The sequence below is a fragment of the Elephantulus edwardii genome, unplaced genomic scaffold (genome assembly GCF_000299155.1).
Source record: "Elephantulus edwardii isolate Elephantulus edwardi_28Jun2011 unplaced genomic scaffold, EleEdw1.0 scaffold00124, whole genome shotgun sequence".
Lineage (NCBI taxonomy): Eukaryota > Metazoa > Chordata > Mammalia > Macroscelidea > Macroscelididae > Elephantulus > Elephantulus edwardii.
Window position 1 is genome coordinate 6,379,011 of NW_006399874.1, and position 11,523 is coordinate 6,390,533.

At 37.9% G+C, this 11,523-nt stretch overlaps 1 protein-coding gene and 1 pseudogene across 1 annotated transcript in view; both read left to right on the top strand.

The window, feature by feature from the left end:
- Positions 1–5,284, top strand: part of BEND6 (BEN domain containing 6) — a 29,891-nt gene extending 24,607 nt beyond the window's left edge. The window contains exons 4-6 of the mRNA XM_006893158.1: positions 2,946–3,138; positions 4,662–4,790; positions 5,238–5,284. Of these exons, the coding sequence (XP_006893220.1) occupies positions 2,946–3,138; positions 4,662–4,790; positions 5,238–5,284 (369 nt within the window). The remainder of the gene's footprint in view (positions 1–2,945; positions 3,139–4,661; positions 4,791–5,237) is intronic.
- A 1,087-nt stretch (positions 5,285–6,371) lies between these two features.
- Positions 6,372–11,523, top strand: part of LOC102851719 — a 6,769-nt pseudogene continuing 1,617 nt past the window's right edge.

Here is an 11,523-nt window from a genome sequence, read left to right on the forward strand (position 1 = left end):
ACCATCCATCCTGATGCTGCCAATTGGTCCAGTGGTGAGAATCTTCATCTTCTTGACATTGAGCCTCAATCCATATTGAAGGCTGCAGTCCTTGATCCTCTGCAGCAAGAGCTTCAGGTCCTCCTCAGTTTCAGCAAGCAGGGTTGTGTCATCTGCATAACACAGATTGTTGACAGATCTTTCATCAATCTTGACCCCACAGTACCTTATTTCCACATGTAATGTACATAGTACAAGAGGGATTTAACTGTTTGCAAAATCCATGTTCTATGCATGTTATTTCATTAAAAATATGTAACTGATGTATTAACTCTTAAACGTGTGATAGGAAAATTCCTATACTTAAAGCATCCTAAAATTATGTCACTGAAACAAGGTTAATTTAAGCCTCTTCATGCAAGCTAAGCACAATTCTTTTTCTATTTTCCCAATTTCTCTTAAGAAACAGAAGCTAGAAAAGGACAAGAGCTTTGTTAGAACCAGGTATGCCTTGAAAAATCTCACTTTAAAGTTAATAATTAAATCTAACTAATAATGTACTAAGGGAATTATGCTGGTCTAGTGGCAAGAAACAGCAATCCCAAAGCACGTGGTTCAAGGCCACCAGCTGTTCCACAGAAGAAGGATGGGCAGTCTCCTCCTGTGCAATGAACTGTCTCTGAAAATCTGCCGAGGTTCTAACTACAGTACCCAACAACAACAACAGTGGTAAGGAGTTGCACTGCCCTGAAGGCATGTGGTTAAAATATGCCAGTTTCTCTGCTGGAGAAAGATGGGCAAGTTTCTCCCATGCGATTAACAGCTTCTGAAAATCTACTGGAGGATCAGCTATGAGTTGGTTCCTATTCAACAACATATAACAACAGTTGTTGTTGTTGTTGTTGTTGTTATGTGCCATTGAGTTAACTATCACTCATAGCAACCCTATGAACAACGGATCTGACCCTTGCCCTAAACTGAGAGCCAAACTCACTGTCTAATACACATTCACCCCATTGCCATAGTCACTGTGTCAATCCATCTCATCCAGAATCTTCCTTTTCTAAGGACCTAAGCCTGATGTCCTTCTCAAAGGACTGGTCCCTCCAGCAACATGCCCAAAGTATGTGAGATGGAGCTTCAAAATTCAAAGAGCAAACTGGTTAGTAATCTACTATTCTGAATATTTGAAATTTAGTAGATCAGTTTCCTCAAACTCTCATCGCAAATATTTTGGGCATGTTGTCTGGATGGCCAGTCCTTGGAAAACAGCATCATGCCTGGAAAAGTAGAGGATCAGAAAAAAAGAGAGGAAGACCTTCAACAAAATGGATTGTGACTGTAACAATGGGCTCAAGCATATCAGAGATCTTGAAAATGGAGAAGAGTAAGGTAACGGTCAGAGCTGTTGTTCAGAGGGTCACTATTTGTTGTTGAGTTGATGGCACCTAATGACAGTAGCAACATGTAAGTTTCCTTTTGCTGCAAGGATTTTGAAACTGCAACATACACTTTTCACATGTTATCAGGAGGGGCCCATCCTGGGAGAAGGACATCGTGCTTGGAAGGGTGAAAGGACAACACAGGAGAGGAAGACCCTAGATGAGATGGATTGACACAGTGACTGTGGTAATGGGGGCAAGTGTGTTGGAGACAGTGAGACTGGCTCAGGATAGGGCAGGATTCAGAGCTAATGTTCATAGGGTCGCTATGAGTCACAGTCAACTTCATGACACATAACAACAACAACTACAATTTTTTTATTGTCTAAAAACAGATTACCACACATTTAAGTAACATTATTTAAAACAACACAAATTTATTGTCTCCTAATCTGTTGGTCAGAAATCTGATAAAAGTGTCACCAGACTAAACTCAAGGTATCAATAATTACTTTCCTTTCTGAAGGCTGCAGGGGAGAATTTGTTTCCTGATCTTTCCAGTTTGTGCAAAATTCAGTCCCAAAAGCTTATAGGACCAAGGTTCCTGTTTTCTTACTAACAAATTAAAAGCCATTCCTGCTCATAGACGCCACTGCACTTAGCAGCATTTTCCTTCTTCAAAGCCAGCCAGGTCATATCCCTCTTAACTCTCCAAATCTCTCCTCCTTCTGCCACTTTTCTGATCTATGTCTATGCCTCTTTCTTTCATCTTTAAAAACCCATGATTCAACTTTGGCCTTAAAATAATCCAGAATAATCTTCCCAAATCAAAGTTCTTCACCTTAATCATACTTGTAAAATTATCTTTTGCCATATACAATAATATAGTTACAGAGTATGAGGATTAGGATATAAAGATTATCTTAAGAAAGCCATTATTCTGTCTGCCACACTTAATATTAACTAATGATGGTGGGACTGATCTTTAAAATTCCCAATCTAGATTGCCAATGCGTAACATTTACCTTCCAGGCAGTTCCAATTCATGGTGACTCCATGTGCTACTGTGAGATTTCTTGGATGTAATCTTGACAGATTTAGATCATCAGATCTTTCTTCCACAGCACTGCTGACTAGACTCAACTTGTCAGACTTTAGGTGAGTAGTTGTTGTTGTTGTACCATCAAATCAGAACTAACTCATAGCTCACCCTCTAGTGTTTTCAGAGGCTGAAAATGACATGGAAGGAGGCCGCCCATCTTTCTCCCTCAGTGCAGCCAGTGGATACAAACCACATGCCTGTGGGTTGGCATTGCAGTTCATGGACCGCTAGGCCACCCTGCTTACACTACAGGATCCTAGGTTATATGACAAGACTTTGTATCTAGTCAGAACAAATATCTCATAAATCTTGGGAATTATCTAAAAGATAGAATTTTACTCTACACCCTGACATGTAAAATATATATTGTAAGGTTAATAAAGCACATCACAGAATGTTGATATTGTTTCCTTGTATTTCTTAACTCAATAATATATTTCTACAAATATTTTTTAATTTAAATTATTACTTTTATTTTTCAGTTCAAGATTGAAAACTGGCAGATTGCCCGTTGTAATAAAAGCAAGCCTCAGAAGTTTATTAATGACTTAATGCAAGTACTTTATACAAATGAATATATGGCGACACACAGCCTGACGGGGGCAAAATCCTCTACTTCAAGGAACAAAGCTGTGAAACCCGCTATGAATCAGAATGAAGTCCAAGAAATTATAGGTGATAATAACATGACATTGTATTATCAAATGAATCTATTAATATGTTAATACGCAAGCTTAAGTTGCGCAGTTTTATGATCCTTCATTTTATTTTATTTTTTTTATTTTATTACTTTTTGTGCATGTACCGTCAAATCAGATCTGACTGGTACAGGAGGAGATTACCCCTCCTTCTCCAGCAGAGCATCTGGTGGATTAGAACGTGTACCTCTGGGATTGGGTCCTTCATTTTTTTTTTTACATTTCTTTTCCTTTGAAGGAAAAGCCCGAGCATAGTCTAAATAGTATTCTTATTAAACATTGAAAGTTTTATGGAAAAAATTCTATTAAATATAATTGTTAAAATAAAAGAAAGCTCTGATGGTTCAATGTTAAGGAGTTGCTAGAGACACACAGTTTGAATCCACCATCTCCTCCACGGGAGAAAGACGGACAACCTCCTGCCTATGCAATTTACTGCCTCTGAAAACCCACCCACTGGAAGGTCAGCTATGAGTAAGTACTGATTTGACAGTACATAACAATAACATTAACGTAGAATTCATTTTTGTTGTTTCCCAATGCAGATGATGTTTCCATTAGGCGACTGATAGGGAAAAAAGCTAAATATTTTGCTAGTAAAATATTTAAATGCTCCAAAATTCATAGTGTTAGCAAACTTTCAAAATACCTTAAAATAAAATTTAAGTAACATTTTATTTTGTCCTCTTATCTTGGTTATATCCCTCATTTTCTATTCTAGAAAGATAGAGGTTAATGAAATAATCCTATTTACGATTTTGAAATTAAGGACTCTTGTTCAATATAATTCTCTATTGTTGTTTTTTGCAGTCAAGTCAGAACCTACTAATAGCTGGCCCTCCACCACCTTTGCAGAGGCTAGAAGTCACATGAGAGGAAATTGCCCATTTTTCTCCCAGGGAACAACTAGTGAATTCAAACCACCTGCTTTTGAGCTAGCAGTACAACTCCTTACCACTAGATCACTAGAGCTAACTTAATAAAAATTTTTGGCAAACATTCAAAAAATTTAAGGATTCTATCAAATCTAGCCCTATGTAGTTCAGCAAGCATATATCTTAATTTTAAAATATAAATCAGAATCTAGTCATTTGAACTAGTATCGAGAATGGATAAAAACAGATCCTTAACATTTTGAGGCAAGGGGATTCATTGCAAGTAATGTGGTTAGAAGTGAGTATAACCATAGGAAAAAAGCAAAAGTATATGCACTTAGCGTATAATATTGTAGAATTGAAGTTGAGGGGTACCATAGGAAGCAAATACATATATTCTCGGTGTATCATCTAAACTTTCTAGTAACTCCCGTTTACTTAAAAAACCCTGCTTACATTTATTGATTTAAAGATTTCCTGGAATTTGAGCTGCTTTTTTCAAATAAAGAAAAAAATTACAAGAAGGAATGCTTGTTGTTTCCTCCCTAGTTTATATTTTAAAATACAAAACTGCATAAAGTGCCTTTTGTGAGTTATTGGTCTGTTTTGTTTTTGTTTTTTATAGGAGTCACAAAACAGTTGTTTCCCAATACAGATGATGTTTCCATTAGAAGAATGATAGGGCAAAAGCTAAATAACTGTACCAAGAAACCAAATTTAAGTAAAAATCTTAACTCTCAAGTAGGTCTTCTTGGTAAGTCTTTTTAATCTTCATAATTCTTTAAGTGTAATGGGTAAATATGGCAATATTTGTATGTGAGGCATAGCATTTCCCAAGCACTGTAGTGTTCCTTAGAATACTTGTTAGAGAGTACTAGTGATCTGTGAAATCCTAACATTATTATTGTTGTTAGGTGCGATGAAGTTAAATATGACTTACAGCAATCCTATGAACCCTGCCTTATTCTGTGCCATCCTCACAATCTCTGACACATTCAAGCCCATTGCTGCAGTCACTGTGTCAACTCACCTGGATATAATAATTGACAAGAGAATATTAGTGGCTTGTGAAATCCTAATAGGCATTTCTATTAGAAGTGTGTGGGGGACTGAGTAGTTTAGAAGAATTAAATATGGAAATACTAAGTCACATTAAGTTTCCCTTTCCCAGAACTTCTGAGATATTTTGATCCTCTTTAAGATGCCCATGTATACGAGCAATCACCAGGAAGGGGATCTACCATGTAGTGTTTTCCAAAAAAGTTTTACTGAGGAACATTTTTTTCCTCATTAATTTAAATTTGAATTTAAAAAGTAGCCAAAGGAAGGAAAGACAACAGTTTATCAAATGTTCCTGTAGTACAGGTTAGATTCAAACCCTTGGGAAATTTGAAGCGCATTAATGGTCTTCAACACTCTTCTTGTTTGCTTCAATTGCACTTAAATCTTTGAATCTTCATTTGTTTAATGAGAATTTTTTCCAAGATGTTTACATTATATTAAGGAAAAATTTATTTACTCTTAGTGAATGAATTCTGAAGGAAATGCATATTTGGGCAAAAGGAACAGTGAAATTGTGTGTCAGTGTCTTTTCTTTTTGAGTGTACTCACTCTCTTCTTCCACTACTGCGATAGACAAATATGTGTGTGTCAGGGGGAGTATACTTGTGTTATTAATATCCTAACCACATAACTGAAGTTTATGGGTACTACAAAGTCAAGGACATGGCAGATATTTTCCCATTCTCTCTCATTCCCTGCCCCCACGCCCTTCATCCTTGACTTCCATTTTGACTGTTCTATGACTAGTTGTTTGTCAGCTTGCAGTGCTATGTTGGCTTGCAGATTGCTATATGCTGGAAACAATGCCATCATTTAAAATACCAGCAGGGATATGCTCACTGATCTATACGAAGAAATTTGGAAAATAGCAACAAGTCCAACTGACTGGAAGAGTTCTGTATTTGTTCCCACTTAAAAAAAAAGGGAGCTCTGGTGGCCTAGTGGCAAGACGCTGCACTGCAATCCCAGAGGTACGCGATTCAGATCCACCAGATGCTCTGCTGGAGAAGGAGGGGACAATCTCCTCCTGTACCAGTCAGATCTGATTTGACGGTACACATAAAAAATAATACCAAAAAATAATTTTTTAAAAAAGGAATGGTTTTTTTAAAAAAGTGATTCAACAGGCTATGGAAATGACCAAATACTATCATTTGCAAGTAAAATCTTGCTATTAAAAACAGCTGAAGTCCCCTCCCTGGCGCTGATGGGCAGGCGGGCTGCCTTGAGGGGGGTGGAAGGGGAGAGCTGGCCCGCTTGCCTGAAGGTGACAATGCCTAACTTCTGTGCTGCCACCAACTGCAAGCGGAAGAGCACACAGTCTGACCTAGCCTTCCTCAGGTTCCATGCCAGAAGTGGGTGGAGAATTGTAAGAGGACCAACTTAGAAGATAAAACACCTGATCAGCTTAATAAACATTATCTGTTATGTGCCAAGCACTTTGAGACCTCAGTGATCTGTAGAACTAGTCCTTCTAAGATAGTTCTTTGAGACAGCTATGCCAACAATATCTGATCTTACCAGTCATCTGAACAGTCCACAGAGTAGACACAGAAAACAAATTGAAGAATTGAGTGAAGAGAAGATCAGGACAATGAAACAAACAAGCAAACAAAGACGAAACTTCTGAGTAACAGCAAACACATAAATAAACCAACAACAGCACTGTTCAGAACCTCAATGCAAAAGAAGGTGGTGAAGAACAGGATGAAGACATTTTGCCTTAAACCCTTGAAGAGAAGGAAAACAGAATATCTGAAATCTTTATTTGAAATTGGATTCTTATGGGAAAGCAGAACATGCCTCTGGATAGTCATGAAACTGATGAAATCCTAGGTGGTCTCTTTACTCCTGATAATTTTAAAGCTCTTCTCAAATGCCAGATAAATCCTGAAGAGGTTCTGAGATGGCGCTTTGAGACAACAGCTGTCAACACTCTTCTGTTCTGTTCTGTTCTGTTCTGTTCTGTTCTGTTCTAAAATCCAGCAGAAACAGACACTCAAAGTCTATGAGAGCTGCATTCGGTTGAAGCTCTGGGGGGAGCGAGAGATTCCCATTTCTTTTCCATTATCATTGATGACCTCGTGGACATAGCAGGGGAACAGTATCTGCCTGTGCTAGTGAGGTTTGTTGATGAATCCCATAACCTGAGGGGAATTCGTGGGCTTCCTGCATTATGAAGCTGATTTGGGGATTCTGGCTGTGAAATTTCACACTACAATAACTGAGAAATGGGGGTTAAGTAAGGAGTACTGTTGTGGCCAGGCATACATCATGTTCAGTGGATTGTCTTCCAGGATGAAAGTTGTTACTTCTAGACTTTTAGAGAGACATCCTCAAGCCATCTATACACCCTGTTCTTCCTGTACCTTAAGTATGTGCTTGGCAAAATCCGTAACTGTTCCGGGAATATATGTTGTACTGGGAACAATTGAGGAAGTTTGTTCTTTTTCAATCGATCACCACAACTGCTCTTAGATTGTCATTTCTGCCCTTTTTTAGAACAATGAGGAAAGAGGTGAAGGAAATTTGCTATTCTCAAGGGACAGGCAGGCTTGATGCTTTTGAAATCTTAGTGGACCTCTTGCAAACACGTGTTCTACATTTATATGGTATAAATAATGACACAAGTATTAGATAGAATAACTGTATAGCTGGCCAAGGCTTTGTACTCTGTAGTCCAAGTGCCCATCAACAAACGAATGGATAGAGAAGCTGTAGTATATCCACACAATGGAATACTACACAGCATTGGAAAAACAAGGAACTCATAAAATAATATACAAAATGGGTGAGCCTGGAGGACATTATGCTGCATGAAATATCTCAGTCACAAAAGGACAAATACTGCATCATGACACTGTTATAAAAACAGGACTGACATGGGAGTTGGGGGGAAACTAAGAAAAGAGAAAATAAATAATGAACACTGCATTGAAATAGATGAGGGAAAGAACTATCTAAAAGAAATATATTATTAGGTATTATTTGCATGACAACAGTCCAGAATAAGAGGTGCAAAGCAAAGTGGACTAAGGGGGGGAAGAGAGGAAATTGTGCAACAATGAAAGAATCTTTTTTAAAAAATTTTACACTAGTTTGTTTATAAAATTCAAATACATTGTTTTAGAGAACAGATTCTTTTAATTTCCCTTACCTCCCCACCCATCAAATTGTACAACCCCATGATTAATCCCCCCTCCTCCTGCACATCCTCATCCCTCTACTTCCAACCTCTCTCATCTGTTGGGATCCTTATACTCATTCTACAATAATGGATTTGTACAATATTTATCCTTGTGGGACTGAGTTATCTCAGCATAGTGCTCTCCAGTCTCTACCAAGTTAGGTAATAATTTACAAAGTCATTGCTCCTGTGTGCTGCATAGTATTCCTTTGTGTGAATATACCATAATTTCTCAGTCCATTCATTTGTGGTTGGACATTTGGGCTATTTCCATATTCTTGCGATGGTGAATAATGCTGCTAAGAACATTGGTGTGCAAATTTCCATTTCTGCTTCAGTTCTCATTTTCTCTGGGTATATATTCCAAGTAGTGGAATACCTGAGTCATAAGGAATTTTTATGTTCAGATTTTTGAGGAAGTGCCAAACTGCCTTCCAGAATGGTTGTACCATTCTACAGTCCCACCAACAATGTGTAAGAGTTTTTTTCTTTGCCATATACTCTAAAGAGAAAAGTGAACTTGGGGGCAGGGGGGTGGAGGAAAATATGCAACAATGAATGAATGGAAATCCAACTTTTCTGTAAACTTTCATTAAAATAGAAATATAGAAAATAATTTTAAAAAAATTAAAAAGTAACTTCACAGAAGAAGACATTCAGATGGCTAACAAGCACATGGAGAAATGTTCAAAATCCCTACCTCTAACAGAGATGCAAATTAAAACAACTATGGGATATCATCTCACCCCAGTCAGAATAGCAAAATTTAACAGAATAGCAAGCAACAAATGCTGGCAAGGTTGTGGAGAAACTGGAACCCTTATTCACTGTTGGTGGGAGTGTAAAATGGTGCAACCACTGTGGAAGGCAGTATGGCGCTTTCTCAGAAAGTTGCAAATAGAGATACCATTTGACCCAGCAATTCCACTACTGGGAATATACCCCAAAGAGACCATAACTGACATCCAAGCAGATCTATGCACACTCACGTTTATTGCGGCTTTGTTCACAATAGCAAGGAGTTGGAAACAACCTAAGTGTCCATCAACAAATGAATGGCTAGAGAAGCTGTGGTATATTCGCACAATGGAATACTATGCTGCACTGAAAAACAAGGAACTCATGCAAATTATTAAAAATGGGTGACCCTGGAAGACATTATGCAGCGTGAAGTATCTCAGTCACAAAAGGACAATACTGTATGGTGCCACTGTTGTAAAACAGTACTGACCTCGGAGTTGGGGGGAGACTGAGAAAGATGGGTTCAATAATGTATATTACATTGAAACAGATGTGGGAGAAAACTGTTTAAAAGGGATATGTGTTTAGGTATTTTTGTCATGACAGGTGTCTAGAACGAAGGCTACATGGTGGGGGGGACCTGGGGGAGGGTTTGTAAAACAATGAAAGATTTTTTGTTTTACTTTTATAAGAGAGTAGTGTACTGGGTGCAGGGAGGGGAGAAAAGTGCAACAGTGATTGAATGGAAATTAAAAAAAAATTTAAAAATAAAATTTACATCCTTGCTCTTTAAAGAAAAACAACCAGATTTTTATTTCATCATTACAATTGTTGTTCTTAAAAAGTCTTATCTTTTACAAGAGCTTTTGGGGAAAACCTGCAGGGTCAGATGTCTGATGTCTTCTTTGCTGTCAGCAGTTTGACTGCAGGGCTGCATTCACCAAATGAAATGATGGGGAATATTGAAGTGTCTTATGAATTTTGGTTTGAGGAAGCCACAGTTTGGGCAACCAAACTTGATATTCAAATAAAATTCCCTGGAAAATTCCTCCAAGCTCAGCAAACTGGATTCTGAGCTCAGAGAGTTATTATAAAGAAACCCTGAGTGTCCTTTCTGTGGAGCACATTATTCAAGAACGTAAAGATATATTATCAGGACAGCACCTCAGAGCTCTTACATGTTCATCTCTGGTCTTAAATGTCCATTTCTGTCATGGGGCAGCTCCAGGTCAATATAAGGAACATCATGCTGACGTACAGGAGTAACTTACCCATCATGACATGCTGTCCACTGAGCTTCATTGTTGGAGGATTAAGTGGAAATGCAGAGGAAAATATCAAGAGCTTCCATCCACCATTCATGGAGCCCTTCATCTGCCTGCCATCATATTCTTCCCTAATGTTTATGCATTGCTGAAGGTCCTATGTATTCTTCCAGTGATGAAGGTTGAGAATGAGTACTATGCAAATGAACAAAAATGTCTCAGAGCATAAGCAAGGAACAGATTGAATGACCAAAAGTCAAGTAACTTGGCTTTGCATGACATTAATTTTGATATAAACATGATCTAGATTTAATGGTAGATACATATATTAAACTCAATACAACTAAGTCCAACTGCTTCAGACAGGAGCTCCAGATAGAAAGCACTTAGGCAGAACGTAACTGACTTTTAATCACAAAGGTCCACCTACTGGATCTTGATTGATTTAAACAAGAGGCTTTCAGCCCACAACTGATCATTAATGAAATCAAAATGACCAATTAGCTTACACCTGACTGTTAATGAAATCAAAACAACCAAACAGTTTATACTTGATCATTAATTAAAATAAAACAACTTACCTTCCAAAATCTGACTGCTTAAGACAGTAGCTCTAGACAAGAGAAAATAAATTTAAATCTCAGATCACAATATTGAAAGATGCTTTGGGCAATATGCTGAATGACCCAGAAAGCCTCAAAAGAAGATGGAAGGAATACACAGAATTACTGTACCAAAGAGAATTGACTGACACTGAGAAGTTTCAGGAAGTACCATATGAGCAGGAGCCAATGGTAATGAAGGAGGAAGTGGAAGCTGCATTGAAGGCATTGGGAAAAAATAAGGCCCCAGGAATTGACGGGATACAAATTGTCTTTCAATTAACAGATGCCGCTTTGGATGCACTCACCAGTCTATGCCAGGAAATTTGGAGACAGCTGTCTGGCTAATGGATTGGAAGAGGTCCACATTTTTTCCTGTTCCCACGAAAAGTGATCTAACTGAATGTGGAAACTATCAAACAACATAATTAATATCATAAGCAAGCAGATCATCCAAAATGGCTAGAACAGTACATACATACGGAATTGCCAGAAGTTTAAGCCAGATTTAGTAAAGGCCATGACATCAAGGATATCATTGCTGATGTCAGATGGATCCTGGCTGAAAGTAAAGAATACCAGAAGAATGTCTATTTGTGCTTTATTGACTATGCAAAAGTGTTTGATTGT